The 16,828-nt window shown below is 37.1% G+C and overlaps 1 protein-coding gene across 2 annotated transcripts in view; it reads left to right on the top strand.

Moving 5' to 3' along the window:
• Nucleotides 1-16,828, top strand: part of SEC23A (SEC23 homolog A, COPII coat complex component) — a 59,534-nt gene that overhangs the window by 40,010 nt on the left and 2,696 nt on the right. For both annotated transcript variants that reach the window (XM_043921483.1, XM_043921484.1), the window contains exons 17-19: nt 3,173-3,259; nt 5,482-5,637; nt 7,630-7,695. In XM_043921483.1, coding sequence (XP_043777418.1) covers nt 3,173-3,259; nt 5,482-5,637; nt 7,630-7,695 — 309 coding nt within the window. The remainder of the gene's footprint in view (nt 1-3,172; nt 3,260-5,481; nt 5,638-7,629; nt 7,696-16,828) is intronic.

The following is a 16,828-nucleotide window of genomic DNA, read 5'->3' as shown; positions in this document are numbered from 1 at the left end:
TCATTTGGTTGATAAAAATCCTACAGGGCTCATGACTAGTCTTATGTCTTTACCAGTGTCTGCAGGTGATGTTGGTTCTATAAGCTGTATTCCAGAGTTTACTGTCTGACAATTAGGGCATTCTGTCTAAACAAAGCCTCTTGTTTAATACAGTCCCATTATCCTATATTCTTTTGGAACATAAGATACAGTTGATTATAAAGATATATACTCAGAAAAATGATAAAGCTATCCATTTTGCCTTTTTAGCAAACTGTCCCAATTATTTTAACCTATTTTCAAATAGATAGTTTTTCTGTTTCATGATTAAAACAATTTGTTCACTTAAAAGTATATAATGACTATATTTGAAAATAATAACTTTAGGAAGGGTCAGTATAAAGAGAATATAATATCTATTGATTAATGATCTCTAATGCTGCCTTTATTCACTTTTGTAAAAAAATGATGGTTAAAAAGTTATATTTTGTTGCTATTTTTTAAAGTAATTTGTCATAGTTTTTACATTTCTAGAAAATACATTTTTAATTGGTCTAGCTATATAATTGGTCTCACAGTTGTTTGAATGAGGAAAGTAAGTTTTAGAAATATCTTTTTTTTTTAAATTATTTTTTTTCATTTATTTTTATTAGTTGGAGGCTAATTACTTTACAATATTGTAGTGGTTTTTGCCATACACTGACATGAATCAGCCATGGATTTACATGTGTTCCCCATCCCAATCCCCCCTGCCGCCTCCCTCCCCATCCCATCCTTCTGGGTCTTCCAAGTGCACCAGCCCTGAGCACTTGTCTCTTGCATCCAACCTGGGCTGGTGGTCTGTTTCACCTTTGCTAGTATACTTGTTTCAATGCTGTTCTCTCAGAATATCCCACCCTCACCTTCTCCCAGAGTCCCAAAGTCTGTTCTGTACATCTGTGTCTCTTTTTCTGTTTTGCATATTGGGTTATCGTTACCATCTTTTTAAATTCCATATATATGCGTTAGTATACTGTACTGGTCTTTATCTTTCTGGCTTACTTCACTCTGTATAATGGGCTCCAGTTTCATCCATCTCCTTAGAACTGATTCAAATGAATTGTTTTTAATGGCTGAGTAATATTCCATTGTGTATATGTACCATAGCTTCCTTATCCATTCGTCTGCTGATGGGCATCTAGGTTGCTTCCATGTCCTGGCTATTATAAACAGTGCTGCGATGAACATTGGGGTGCACGTGTCTCTTTCAGATCTGGTTTCCTCAGTGTGTACGCCCAGAAGTGGGATTGCTGGGTCATATGGCAGTTCTATTTCCAGTTTTTTAAGGAATCTCCACACTGTTCTCCATAGCAGCTGTACTAGTTTGCATTCCCACCAACAGTGTAAGAGGGTTCCCTCTTCTCCACACCCTCTCCAGCATTTATTGCTTGTAGACTTTTGGATAGCAGCCATCCTGACTGGCGTGTAATGGTACCTCATTGTGGTTTTGATTTGCATTTCTCTGATAATGAGTGATGTTGAGCATCTTTTCATGTGTTTGTTAGCCATCTGTATGTCTTCTTTGGAGAAATGTCTGTTTAGTTCTTTGGCCCATTTTTTGATTGGGTCATTTATTTTTCTGGAATTGAGCTGCAGGAGTTGCTTGTATATTTTTGAGATTAATCCTTTGTCTGTTGCTTCGTTTGCTATTATTTTCTCCCGTTCTGAGGGCTGTCTTTTCACCTTGCTTATGGTTTCCTTTGTTGTGCAAAAGCTTTTAAGTTTCATTAGGTCCCATTTGTTTATTTTTGCTTTTATTTCCAATATTCTGGGAGGTGGGTCATAGAGGATCCTGCTGTGATTTATGTCGGAGAGTGTTTTGCCTATGTTCTCTTCTAGGAGTTTTATAGTTTCTGGTCTTAACATTTAGATCTTTAATCCATTTTGAGTTTATTTTTGTGTATGGTGTTAGAAAGTGTTCTAGTTTCATTCTTTTACAAGTGGTTGACCAGTTTTCCCAGCACCACTTGTTAAAGAGGTTGTCTTTTTTCCATTGTATATCCTTGCCTCCTTTGTCAAAGATAAGGTGTCCATAGGTTCGTGGATTTATCTCTGGGCTTTCAATTCTGTTCCATTGATCTATATTTCTGTCTTTGTGCCAGTACCATACTGTCTTAGTAATATATGTAAATTGTCAACATCTGGAAAATGTCAAAAAGTGTTTAGAAGAAAAATGGAATCCCACTGCCTGCTCCTGTCAGATTTCAAACTCTCCATTTAAACCGTGAATCCCATTCATTTCTTAAGGCTTTGCATTTGAATTTATCCTTTCTCTTCTGCCTTGTCTTATCTCTCATCATGATCATTCTCATTAACATAGAAACCTTAGTGTCACTCCTGTTAAACAAAAGCCCCTGGACTTCGCTTTGTCTCTAATTGCTGCCTCATTGCTCTGGCCCCAGTCACAGCTAAACGCAGAGAGTTATTTGTTGTATATATGTTCCCACGTTACATTCTCTTCTCAACCTAGATTAGTCAGACTCTTGTCCCTGAGATTATTCTGAAACAATTCTTATCAAGGCCACCAAGCCCTCATCTTGCTGGAACTCACAACAGCGTTTACCCAGTGAGGACTCTGCTTGAAAATCTTTTGCTCTAGGCTTCTCCAACGCCTACAGCACCTACTGGTTTTCCTCCTCCTCATTGCCTGTTCCTTCTCAGACTCCCCCTGCTGGCTTCTCGCTTTCTGAACTCTAAATGTTGGTGTGCTCCGGGCTCAACCTCTGGCTTCTCTAGATTCCCTTGAAGCGGTGCAGTCTAATCACATAGCTCTAATTGCCATCTTCATGCATGTGATACCCCAGTTTATGTCAGTTCAGGCTGTTTCCTTCTATTTCATATTCAGAACTGTGTTTCCATCTCCAAATTTTCTCTGTCCCAAGCCTTTCCCCTCTCACTCAGTGGTGCCGCACACCATCAGACTTAGGAGTCATCTCTGATTTCCTATGGCTAGACTCTAGTTTCAATTGTTATTTCAGTTTAGTGATTTCTCAGAAAATTAAATTGAAACATCCTTTAAGAATTCATAATAGCAAGAGGTTTTAAGTAGTAAGATAATGCATTTTAAAAATTTAAAAGATCCTCAAAAGATAAATTTTTATTTTTAAGTAATTAATTTTTCCTTCTTCCTCTTTCATTATTATCCTCACATCAGCCGGTTCTTCTTGATAGCAGCAGCATTCTTGCAGATCGTATTCTCCTCATGGATACGTTTTTCCAGATTTTGATTTATCATGGTGAGGTAAGATTCCCTTGTGTTTAAAGCTGTGCGCATAGTTTCAGTAAAGTCTTTTAATTCGTATTGCTAGAAGCTTCCCTCCCTTTACTATATGACTAGTGTCTCTATGGTAAACTTTATTTCCATTTTTATTAAGTTACGTGTAAAATGTGATTCTTCCTTTTGTGAATTTTTAGACTTAATTTGCAGTTGACCTGTCTGTGGTTATTTTCTTTGCACATAATTGGAGAAATGAATTTTATACAAAGCATAGCTGTGAAAGTTGGGTTTTACCTGAAGACACTGAGAAGGGAAGAGTCAGTAGGTGGGCTTTCCTTTTTCTTATTTCATGTGACCATTTAAAAAGTGTTCTGGGAAAACAAACAAACAAAAAAATAAAATAAAATAAATAGTGTTCTGGGACTTCCCTGGTAGTCCAGTGGTTAAGACTCCGTGCTCCCAATGCAGGGGGCCTAGGTTTTCTCCCTGGTCAGGGAGCTAGAGCCTGCATGGTGCACCTAAAACCCGACACAGACTCCCTCCCCACCCCCCAAATATTCCACATGAAGTATTTAAAGTAAAAAGAAATATTTCAGTTGATCTTAAAGATTCATTTAAAGCACAAGGTAATTAAAATTTATAACTTAATTGGATTGGTAAATGATTGAAAACAGCCTACTATTTGAGTAGCAATTGAGTTTAATCTAGGTTATTTAGCATAACTCTATTCATTCCTGTATTTATTCATTCAGGCAGTATTTAAGTGCTTCCTCTGTGTAAGAAAGCACTGAAATCTAGGTGCTTTGAGAGATACAGATCTTCTTTTTCATAAACTTATACTCAAGCTTATAGTCTAGTATTCAGGTAACTTGTGCAGATATATTTTTCCAGTGTTATAACTGTAAATGATTTTAGATTCGCACTGTAATACGGAAGGGGCTTCCCAGGTCAGTAGTGGTCAAGAACCCACCTGCCAGTGCAGGAGACATAAGAGACATAACCCGGGGTTTGATCCCAGAGTTAGGAAGATGCCCTGGAGGAAGGCAAAGCAACCCACTCCAGTATTCTTGCCTGGAGAATCCCATGGACAGAGGAGCCTGGCGGTCTGCAGTCCATAAGGTTGCTAAGAGTCAGATGCCGCTGAAGTGACTAGGCACGCATGCACTCAGGGAAGATCTTATTCAAAATATCACTTTAAATATGTGGGACTTTTAAAGACCTATAGATGATTATTTTTAATTGATACCAGTTACTAGAGCTATTTAACTTTTAAAAATAATGCCTCTGATACTAGCTCTGTGACAGAGCTAGGTTTTTGATTATTTCTTTTGTCTTTCGGTAGTTTTATTTCTTCAAATAGCTCATTAACATGCATAAATGAGAAATCAGAAATTCAATTAACTGTTCCTCTGTTAAATATAGAGATATAAAGATATGCACTGATTGATTCAAGTAACTTAGAAATCAAGCCAGGTTAAATCTTTGGATGATTTAATTAAATGGTGTTTTGGAGTCATTTACCTTAATAAAAGTTGATTAATAAGATCATTATTTTTGCCTTAAAAATATTGATTCAGATGCTCTTTTATAGGTATATTATCTTTATAATATTATTGCTATTATTATTAAAGTTTTTCCTTTTATGTATCTTGTGAGAATGTAACTCTGTTGGTGAAGATTCATAATAAGAGGTAATTAATTTTGAAGTCTCTAGGAAATCTTCTCTACCAGAAATCCCCTGTACTTATCATAAGCTTAGGTAGATACCTTTTTGTTGTTGTTCAGTCACTTAGTCATGTCCGACTCTTTGCGACCCCATGGCCTACAGCCCACCAGGCTCCTCTGTCCTTGGAATTCTCCAGGCAGCAATTCTAGAGTGAGTTGCTGTTTCCTTCTTCATGGGATCTTCCCGACCCAGGGACTGAACCCTTGTCTCCTCCATTGATTTGTGGATTCTTTACCACTGAGCCACCTGGGAAGCCCAGCGATACCTTTTAGCTAACTTTAATATGACAAATGTAGTGTTTTAAAATTTTTCTTCATTATTATTTCTTTTTACTTTTAAAGAAGAAATATCCTAATTTTGCATCTGTTTACTCAAGAATACTGAAATTAGTATTGTAACTTAAAAATAAATGGGACAATATTCTATGATTTTCTTACTTTCTGATGATTGTTTCATTTGAAAAAAAAATTTTGGTTAGGCAAGAAAAAAGTAATAATTCCTTTAATCGTTTTAAAATTAGACCATAGCTCAGTGGCGCAAGTCAGGATACCAGGACATGCCAGAATATGAAAATTTCCGCCACCTTCTGCAAGCCCCAGTGGATGATGCCCAGGAAATCCTTCACTCCAGGTTTCCAATGCCGAGATACATTGACACTGAACATGGGGGCAGTCAGGTATACTCTTCATTTGTTTGCATGTGTGTTGCTGATTTTGCAATGAGTTGTTCCTATTTGCCTTCTGACGTTAGTTTGAATAGACTGCTTCACCAGGCAAATGAAAAGGAAAAAGATGGGCAGATGGTTTCCAGAGGAAGGTATGCTTTCTTCTTGCCTTAGTTTTGAGAGCAGAGCAGTAAGATCATTGACTAAGCTGACTACAGGGGGTGGTTTCTCCCGTCTTCTTCCTCCAGCTCAGCTCTAATAAAGAGCCAGGGTGGTGTTTTGGTGATATGCCAGCTTTAGTTGAGCAAGTAGATACGAACAACTTAGGAAGTGATTTAGTGTACTTTTCTCAGACCACTTTGTTTACTGACAAAGTCTATGAATATGAAGTTTGTGGTAACATAATTTTTGTTTTCCTCATTCTATCATTTCACTTTTCTAGAAAATGCCATGTAATAGGAAAGCATTATGGCATTATAAAAAGGTGTGTAATTTTTAGAGTTATGAGGGTTAAATAAGGTACATATTCATATAGCCCTTTTTGGCCTTACAGAAGACTCAATTAGGACCCCATACCACACACTCATTTTTTTTTTTCTGTTTTTAAAAAAAATTTTTTTTATTTATTATTTTTGGCCACACTGGGTCTTTGTTGCCACACAGGCTTTTCTCTAGCTGTCGTGAGCAGGTACTGCTCTGTTGTTCTGGTGCACAGGCTTCTCATTGGGGGGCTTCTCTTGTTGTGGAGCGTGGGCTCTAGGGTGTGCAGGCTGTAGTGGTTGGGGCACATGGGTTTAGTAGCTGTAGCTCCCAGGTCTTAGAGCACAGGCTCCATAGTTGTAGCACACAGGCTTAGTTGCTCCGTGGCTTGTGGGATCTCCCCAGACTGGGGATTGAACCTGTGTCTCCTGCACTGGCAGGTAGATTCTTTACCATTGAGCCACTAGGAAAGCCCAACTCTTGAGTCACTTTTACTGCCTCCTTTTAATTCTTATTAGAGGTATATAAATTAATTATAGGTTATTGTAAGTTTTTTCACTTGTTCCTAGAAAGTACAGACCTTGCTTTGTTTATTGACGTATCCCTAGTGCCTAGCACAGTATTACAAAGTAGGTAGTAGATATCAGTAACTATTATTCAGAAATGATAGCAATTATTATTAGGGTTTTACTATATTTATAATAGAAGCTACTATACCCTCTTGAGAATTTGCAAAGCTGATAAAACTTTACATAACTTCTCTCATTTGATTCTCTAGCAGTCCTATTATTGTTTCCATTTTACAGATAATAAAACTGAGACTTAGGTTACTTGTGCCCAAGGAAAACTATAAATGGAGGAATTGGGATTTGAATCCAGGTGTTCTTTAGAAGTAGAAAAAGATTTTGTGTGGTACTAAGTTTCAAATGATAGGACTGTCTTGTTCTTTTAATGTGAAATAATTTATGAATTGTTCTCTCATTGATGTCTCACCACATGTAGTGCTATATTCCTTTTTAATTTTAGTTATTATTTCATGATGATAAGGCATAGTGCGTAGATGGGCAAAGTGTTGGGCAAGTGCTCTCATGGAATAGCCTACAGTTTGAAAAAGTTTGAGAGTCATTGTTTAAAGTGAAAGAACATGTAGAGACTTTGAACCTTTGGAGACTTTGCACCTTTGTTGATGTTTCAGACCAGGTGTTTGGCAAATGTCACACTAACTTTGTCATAATTGTTGCACATATACTCTTTATATGCTGAGTTTTGAATTCTCCAATTTGTGTTTGTTACTGTAAATGTTATTATGTATGTGTGATTTGGAGAGGTTACACTTATTTGTAACATATAGTGGCCTACATATTTCAAGATTTATCTCATTTTTTAAAGTTTCATTTTAATAAAATTAATTTTATGAAAATATATTACATAGAATTGATTTTATATGGCATAATGTATTTGTTTAGCCTATATTGACCAAATCTTATATTTGATGGATAATATTATTTCTTCTTTGCTTTTAAGGCTCGTTTCCTGCTTTCAAAAGTTAACCCCTCACAGACTCATAATAATATGTATGCCTGGGGACAGGTAAGTGTAAATAGCAGGTCGTAGAAATTATTTCTTTGTGTTTTTTATAGTTCGTTACTTTAGTGAAAGCTACATTTTTTGCCTTTGCTTTTGGCAATGGTTTCTGTTGGAAAAGTAATTAAAAAAAAAAAGGTGAAAATAGAATTAGCATTTGGTGGCACCACAGAAAATACAAAAGTGATTGTATCAAATATATAGAACCCTTTCATATTTCAAGCTTAACATGTTTCCCTTGAGACAAAAAACAATAAAGTGTATAATAAATGAACTAGAAGGTGATGATTCAGACTTAATCCTAGGCTGTGAACCACAAAAGGCCACAGTATGCTCGGAGTGATCAGGGATTGTGGTTGAACAAGAGAGGCTGGAGGCCTGGACATCATTATTAATATATTTTAATTTGGTAGAGATTCTACCTCTTGATACACTATTATCACCACTTATCAAGTGTCCAATCTGCAGGACTCTATATTGGTTTCTTCAGGATCCCAGCTGTCATCCCTGCCTTTGAAGAGCTTGTAGTCTAGTATTAGAAATAAAACACATACCTAAGTCGTTAAAAATACAAGGCAGATTGAGTTGTGTGCTTTTAGGAAAATTTAAAGTGTTACGGGGGGATAGAGGAGAAGGAGGGGAAAGGGTCACATGATGGCAGAAAAAGAGATATTTCCTTTAGAGTGCTTATTATTACAATAAGTAGAAATTGTGTGAGGAATGGAATTCTAGGTAGGCGACAGTGTGGACTAAGATAAAGAGTATCTGTCAGGATGAATAGTAGAACAATAAACTGGAAATGTAGCTGTGCAGTCAGTTATGGAGGCTCTTGAATACCAGGCTGAGGACTGAGGAGCTGAGTTTGTATTTGCTGAGTTATGGAATGTCATTGAAGGTTTTTGGCCAGAGGGCCAGTTTTGACTCTCGGATAATATAGTTGAATCTTAAGATTAATTGGAAGCAGTCTGTAAGTTGGAACTGTTTCTGCTGAAGTAATCCAAGTGAGAGAGAAAGAAGATGAGATGGTGAAAAGGAATAGATTTGAGTTATATTTCGAGAGGAGACTCAGTGAGATTTGATCAGCAGTTGCAGGAAAGTAAAACTTACTCCGGGGCCAGAGAGCTGTATGCAAAATCTGAATTCTGATTGGATTCTGGATTAGAGCAAACAGCTTATAAAGAACATAATTGGGATGATTTGTGAAATATATAGACTGTATGTCAGATACAGTCTGACATATATTACTAGTATATTACTAGTAATAGTAATATTACTAGTATATATAATATATACATACTAGTATATACAATATATAGTATTGTATATACTATAGTATATACTATATATATATAGTATACAATATATAGTAATATTACTAGTATATACAATATATACATACTAGTATATACAATATTACTAGTAATAGTAATATTACTAGTATATATACAGATATATTACTAGTATAGTAATAAATTTCTTAAGAGTAATAATGGTGTTGTGGTTATATGGGTGATTGTCCTTGATCTTGGGAGATATATCCTAAAGGTTCAGGGATAAAATGTTGTGATGTCTTCAACTTGCAAAAATGATTCAACAAGAAGAAAAAGAAAAGGAATAATAGATACAAACATAAAATGTGGCAAAATGTTCATCATTGATTTTAAGTTTAGCACTATGTTGGTATTCATTGTACTTTTTCCCTAAGGTTTGAAATTTTTGAAAAGTAGTTGAGGGAGAACAAGGTAATAAGGAGTTTTGAGCCTGGGTAACTGAGGAGAGCATGTGCCAGTAAGAATGAGAGTGAATCATTATTAGAGAAATGCAAATCAAAACCACAATGAGGTACCATTACACGCCAGTCAGGATGGCTGCTATCCAAAAGACTACAAGCAATAAATGCTGGAGAGGGTGTGGAGAAAAGGGAACCCTCTTACACTGTTGGTGGGAATGCAAACTAGTACAGCCACTATGGAAAACAGTGTGGAGATTCCTTAAAAAACTGGAAATAGAACTGCCATATGACCCAGCAATCCCACTTCTGGGCATACACACTGAGGAAACCAGATCTGAAAGAGACACGTGCACCCCAATGTTCATTGCAGCACTGTTTATAATAGCCAGGACATGGAAGCAACCTAGATGCCCATCAGCAGATGAATGGATAAGGAAGCTGTGGTACATATACACCATGGAATATTACTCAGCTGTCAAAAAGAATTCATTTGAATCAGTCCTAATGAGATGGATGAAACTGGAGCCCATTATACAGAGTGAAGTAAGCCAGAAAGATAAAGAACATTACAGCATACTAACACATATATATGGAATTTAGAAAGATGGTAATGATAACCCTATATGCAAAACAGAAAAAGAGACACAGAAATACAGAACAGACTTTTGAACTCTGTGGGAGAATGTGAGGGTGGGATGTTTCAAAAGAACAGCATGTATACTATCTATGGTGAAACAGATCACCAGCCCAGGTGGGATGCATGAGACAAGTGCTCGGGCCTGGTGCACTGGGAAGACCCAGAGGAGTCGGGTGAAGAGGGAGGTGGGAGGGGGGATCGGGATGGGGAATAAGTGTAAATCTATGGCTGATTCATATCAATGTATGACAAAACCCACTGAAATGTTGTGAAGTAATTAGCCTCCAACTAATAAAAAAATTTAAAAAAAAAAAAAAAAAAAAAAAGAATGAGAGTGAAAAGAAAACGTTTTAGACCTTGAGTTTGAGATACCATCTAGATGCCCAAATGAGTAAGCTGTTGAAAATTTGGGTTTGGTGGTCAGGGCAAAAATTAGACAAGTGGTACTTAAAGCCATCACAGTGGATGGTTGTCCTAGGAGAGACTACAGAGGCAAAGGCAGGATGAGACAGAACCTTGAGGAAGTACAGGTGGTAGGAGTATTTTATATGTAATCAGAGAAGTGGAAGGAAAATGGGAGGAATGCCATGTCTTAAGTGGTGAGGGAGAACTTTATAGAAGGAAGAAGAAGGGAGTGACAAACCCTGAGATGCTGCAGGTACTTGATTTGAGGACTAGGCGGTTACTTGTGCCCTTGCTAAGCAGTTTTAATGTAGTCATTGTGTAGAGGATAGATTGTTAAGGAATTAGTGAGTGGTGAAGAAATGGAGGTCATTAAGTATAAATGATTCTTTTGCAAATTTAGCCTGAATAAATAGTAGAAGGATGATTGTTATTAGAGTAAGGGCACAAAACTTATTTGTAGACTAAGTGTAAGGAGCTAATGTCTGGGAGACACAGAAGAATGGTGTATGGATGTTTAAGATCCTCAGAAGGAGACAGTGTGATCACATTATGTGGAGTTTAAGCACTGGTATGGAGGCAGGACATTTCTTTCTGGAAAAGCAAAGAGTGAGAAAAGGGGTGAAGACAGGAAGATTTTGAGGTGCAGAGAAAAACTCATTGGAGAAGCCTGTTTCTTTTCAGTAATTATTTGCTGGAGTGAGAAATGCTGGGTTTAAGGACTAGATAACAGAACAGGTTAAAAACAGCTGTAAGGAATATAAGAAAACAATAGAGGATGAATAAAAGACTTACAGCAGTGATGAGGGTCCATTTTGTTTACTAACAATTTCTTGAGCATGATTCCATAATGTTCCTTAGCCAAGCTGTGTAGTTAGGCATTGCATCAAAGATGAAAGAGCTGGGGCTAATTTAGGACTAGAGGTAAGAAAGATGGACATAGCAAAGAGAGTAGAATGTTTGAGAGCATTGTTAAACAACTGACTATGGGGCCCAGCCTGGGTAGAAGAGAAATAAAGCAATAATTGGAATTCAGGCCCTTTTTTTTGAATCGAGTGATCGAGTGAGTGAGTGAAAGTCGCTCAGTCGTGTCCGACTCTTTGTGACCTCATGGACTATACAGTCCATGGAATTCTCCAGGCCAGAATACTGGAGTGGGTAGCCTTTCCCTTCTCCAGGGGATCTTCCCAACTCAGGGATCAAAGCCAGGTCTTCCGCATTGCTGGCGGATTTTTTACCAACTGAGCTATGAGGAGAGCCCTTTGAATATAGAGATGCCTCAAAAGTTTGCCTTGAATTCTCTACATTTTAGAGAATTTTCTCTGGGTGATTGCACCCATTCCTGTGGCTTCAGCTTTCATTTGAGTCTAACTTGTAAGTCTCCATCTTTGCTTTGGCTTCGCAGTGACCTCCAGACTGGAGTATCTACGACCGCCAGGTGTGGAGCATTGAAGCTTCCTGTAGACATTTCATACGCAGCATGCCCCAAGTTGAGCTCTTGCATACCATCTTGCCTACCATCTTGCACTTACTGACTTGCAGGTTTTTTACAGAGGAGCACACCGTTCTCTCAATTGCCAGGGCTTGGAACTTTAGTTATGTACATTTTCTCCCATCTGCCCCTAATTATTGACTTATTTTCCCTGGCCATTCCCTCCTTTCCCTGTCGCTAATCAAGGTCAGGCCCTTGTTACTGTCCACATACTGTGGACAGGCCCAGTACTGTCCACATACTGTTGGAATTACCTGCTGGCACCGCTTCAGCCGTTTCCTCCCATCTTGGCACTGGTCAGAGTGGTCTCCCTAAAACGGTTCTACGTCAAAGCACTGTCTGGAAGTCTTTAATAACCCCCTGTTGAGTTACTGAAAACTCTGCATTGCTATTGAGGGTCCTTTGTGGTGTGTTTCAACTTTGCCCACTTTTAGCTACTATGTAGTCTTTTTAATCAAACTAGTCTTCTTACTGTACTCTGAGTATACTGAGCATGTAACTCGCCCCTGTCACTGCTTGTCACACATCGTAGCCATCCCTCAAGGCTCAGTTTTAAAAGTTTACTAGCTCCATGAAACTTTTTCTGTGATTGTATGACTGGATATTGTGGAATATCCCTGACTCTTCATTCCCCTTCTCTTTCCCCATCCATTTATGATGCCACTTATTTTTCCTGTTAGAATATAAATTACTTGAGGGTAATAACTGTGTCACTTTCATTTTTGACTTTCCACAGTACCTTAAACATTAGCACATATTGACTATAATACATCTGGACAGGAGAATAGAGATTAGAGTAAGGAAGTCTGTGGAGATGCTTTAGGAGTTAAGAAGCTTTTGTGATATAGGTAGGTAAATTGAGTCCATGGTCTAAAAGTCCTGAAAAGTGAGGAGGTTTTTTTTATAGCAAGGAAAGGAACTTACTCCTGGAAATTGTCCAAAGGGTACATAGCACATGTGAGAAAAATTTGTCTCCACCTAATACATGTACGTATAGATTTTCAGTATCATCCCTCACCGTCTTCCACTTGGCGGGAGGGAACAAAAAGCCAAGTATAATACTGTGAGGTGGAACTTTGGACTACAGACTGTCCATGAGTTAGCCTTTCTTTTATACTTTAGTCAGTTGAGTATTGGCTTTGGTTCTGGATCCCACAAGTTAAGAGGAACTTCACGAGAAAAGAAAATCACAAGAATATAGAAAATATAGCACCAATAAAGAGAGTTAATGAAAATAGTAAATAATCAGTATGAAGGGGAAATTAAAGGATACTTTAGTATTCTTCAGGGGTCATTTATCAATTGCCCGTAGGGACTAGGTGAACAGGTGAGTGAAACTGGCTGCATATAAGAGACCCTGTCAGTCTCAGTGTCAGAAAGCAATATCTGAGGGCAGGGGGCCATGGCAGACTAGGGTTTATGGGGAGGGTCCACAGATCTTTTTCTAAAGGGAGTGGTTGTTCCTCCCCTCCAGATGACTGTTGGTGTTCATGTAACTCAATTAACAAAGTGTTGTGAGCTCACGTTATGAAGTCCAAATAAAACATATCTCTTGTGGCTGAATTTCTGCATTAAGAAAGCATGATTTAGTTCTTGGAAATAATGACTTGTTCTTTGTTTTGGGGGATTTAAATTACAACGTGGAGATGTAGATGGAAGACTTATAAAGAACCTGTTGAGCTGGCTTAAATGTTAGAGCTCTTGTTTATGCCTCTAATGTTCCTATTTCCAGGCAGTAATAATTAAGTTCCAGTTTAATTATTATAGGTTATATTATTATAACCTATAATATTATATTATATAACCTATATTATATATAACCTATAGGTTATATTATTATAACCTATGGGCGAATTGAGGTGGAAAACCATCATGGATGTATTTTTTTTTTTTTTCCAGCGGGTTTTGTCATACATTGACATGAATCAGCAATAGATTTACACGTACTCCCCATCCCGATCCCCCATCCCACCTCCCTCTCCACCCGATTCCTCTGGGTCTTCCCAGTGCACCAGGCCCGAGCACTTGTCTCATGCATCCCACCTGGGCTGGTGACCTGTTTCACCATAGATAATATACATGCTGTTCTTGTGCAACATCCCACCCTCACCTTCTCCCACAGAGTTCAAAAGTCTGTTCTGTACTTCTGTGTCTCTTTTTCTGTTTTGCATATAGGGTTGTCGTTACCATCTTTCTAAATTCCATATATATGTGTTAGTATGCTGTAATGTTCTTTATCTTTCTGGCTTACTTCACTCTGTATAATGGGCTCCAGTTTCATCCATCTCATTAGAATGGATGTATTTTTAAAGAGAAAAAGGGTACAGTCGAAAAATTGAGATCAATCAACTGGAAATTTTTGATAAGATTGAGTTGAGCATTAGTATGTATCATTTCAAATAAGATCACAGTATATAAATTAGAAAACCCGTATATATTTTGTCTGGTCTAGGAGAAATAGATCTGGGACTGGGTGAATTGAGGTGGAAAGGCATCAATCCATGTGTCATTCTGGGCTGGTAGCTGAAAATTCTGCAAGTTACTAAACTTCCCTATGCCTTCTTTTCCTTATCTACTATAGAGTTTAATGACACATACTTGATATGCCCAGTAATACTCAGTAAATATTAGTTATTAGTTTTCCTTGTTATCACTGGAGAAAACAGTCTCTCTCTAAAGATATTTAAGATAGGAAAGAAAACCTATAATAATATAACCTATAATAATTAAACTGAAACTTAATTATTACTGCCTGGAAATAGGAACATTAGAGGCATAAATAAGAGCCCTAACATTTTAAGCCAGACCCTGAAGGAGGGAGATCATTTCATTGGGTGAATATGATGGAGAAGGAAATCCCAGGTCAAGGAACAAACATGCAAATTGCTTATCTTATTCACTCATTCATTTATCCATCCACCCATCCATCTATTCAATTTTGAAAGCCATCGTCTTTGGAGAAACTTAAATATGCTTAGTTGTTATTAAACGAGTTCTTTTTATTCATTTGATAAAACCTTGTTTAAATATTTGCAATCATTCGGTTAAATTATATCCTTACACTATATGGTGGTTTTAATTACGTTATCAGGTCTGTCTCTCCTTAGGTTATTTTATAAAGTTTTTTCCTCAAAGAGGCAGTTAAAAGCAGTTTGGATTTCTTCTCATTATTACATTTTAGAAAATATAATAATCTTTTCCAGAAATGCATCTGGTTTAGGAAAATTTAGAAATTAGTCACAGTTACACCTTTGGGGGAAGCTGGCATTTGATCCTATCTTTTATGAATAGACTCTTATGAAAACAAAACAAACAACTCCTTTTAGGTTGGTTCCAAACTATTTGAAAGATCTTTCAGTCTGTGTTGAATTAGTTCATGTGTCTAAAAACAATGAAATTTTGGTCTGATGTATTTATATCAGTGTTTCTCAGTCTTTATATTTTGTTAAATTTGAAAGCATCCCTTTTTTGTAATGCTGTTTGAAATGTCAAAATTAAATAAATGTGATAATTAGAAGTAAGAAAGAAACCAAGAGCCTAAGGTTTTTCTTGACAATGACTTTTATAAGAGAAATTATGTTAATTTTTTTATAGATAATAATAAATTGAATCTACACTGTTTTAGTCATTATACTAAGATTTTCTTAAACTCTTATTTATGAAAACACTCTTGTGAGGTGAGTACTGTTAATCTTATTTTTCAGAAGAGGAAACTGACACTTAAGTAGATTAAGTAACTTTCCCCAAATCACATAAACTGTGACAAGGGTTTGGATTTGATCCTAGGTCATTATAACTCCAGAATATGAATTTTTAACCATTAAGCTTAATTGATGGTTGAAATTTAGGGAGTTAACATGATAGCCAAGCATTTTGCTAAAAATGATGAAATCTAATACCTTAGTCTTCTTTTTGTCAGAAGTCAAGAATCCAGTGTGAGGATTATCCATGGATGACCTGAAGGGGGCACCGCTGCGACACTGCTTCTATGGTGGTGCTGGAGGCCTCTGATGCTGTAGTGCTTCATGTACTAAATGATAGAAAACTTGGCCCTTTCTGCCCGATCCTGGGTGTATGTTAAAGAGAAAAAGGGTCCAGTTGAAAAATTGAGATCAGTCAGCTGGAAATTTTTGATAAGATTGAGTTGAGCATTTAGTATTTATCATTTCAAATAAGGTCACAGTATATAAATTAGGAAACCCATGTATATTTTGTCTTTACTAGGAGAAGTAGATCTGGGATTGGGTGAATTGAGGTGGAAAATGTGTAAAGTGGAAAAAAAATCAGGTTTAATTACAGGAAGAAGAAGAGGGAGCTCTTGGCTTATTACTAGTCTAAGTCACATTTTTGATACCTTACTTCCTGTGTTAACTAGGAATGTAGAGTAAGAAGTATTTCAGCCTATAAAAGAATAGATTTTCTAAAATAGATAATAATGTTTAGGCCAGCTGCGTGTGTCAGGTATTGTTCTGTTTGCTTTATACACTTTAACTCATTTAATCAATATAACAACCATGTGCAGTAGGTTCTGTTCTTACCTGTATTTTACAAACAAGGAAACTAAGACTCAGAGAGGTTAAGTCACTTCTTCAAAGTCATGCAGGCAGTAAGCAGCGGAGCCAGGATTTGAGCTCAGTCTGTCTGGCTCCAGTCTCTAAGCTCTTAATTCCAGTGCTGTTGTCTCCCTTCATTATGTAGTTTTTCAAGTTTATGAATTCACATATGAAAACACATAATAAAATTGATTGTCCTTTATTCAGGAGAGGTCATGCATGTCTGTGGCTATAGCAGATAAGAACCACAAGAGCTGTAAATTCTTATCTCATGTTTGCCACTAATTTGCTGATATCCTCTGAAAATTACTTAATTTCCTTAT

The sequence above is a fragment of the Cervus elaphus genome, chromosome 13 (assembly GCF_910594005.1).
Source record: "Cervus elaphus chromosome 13, mCerEla1.1, whole genome shotgun sequence".
In the NCBI taxonomy this organism is placed as follows: domain Eukaryota; kingdom Metazoa; phylum Chordata; class Mammalia; order Artiodactyla; family Cervidae; genus Cervus; species Cervus elaphus.
The sequence above is the reverse complement of the archived record's forward strand: the minus strand, read 5'-3'. Positions and strand labels throughout refer to the sequence as shown.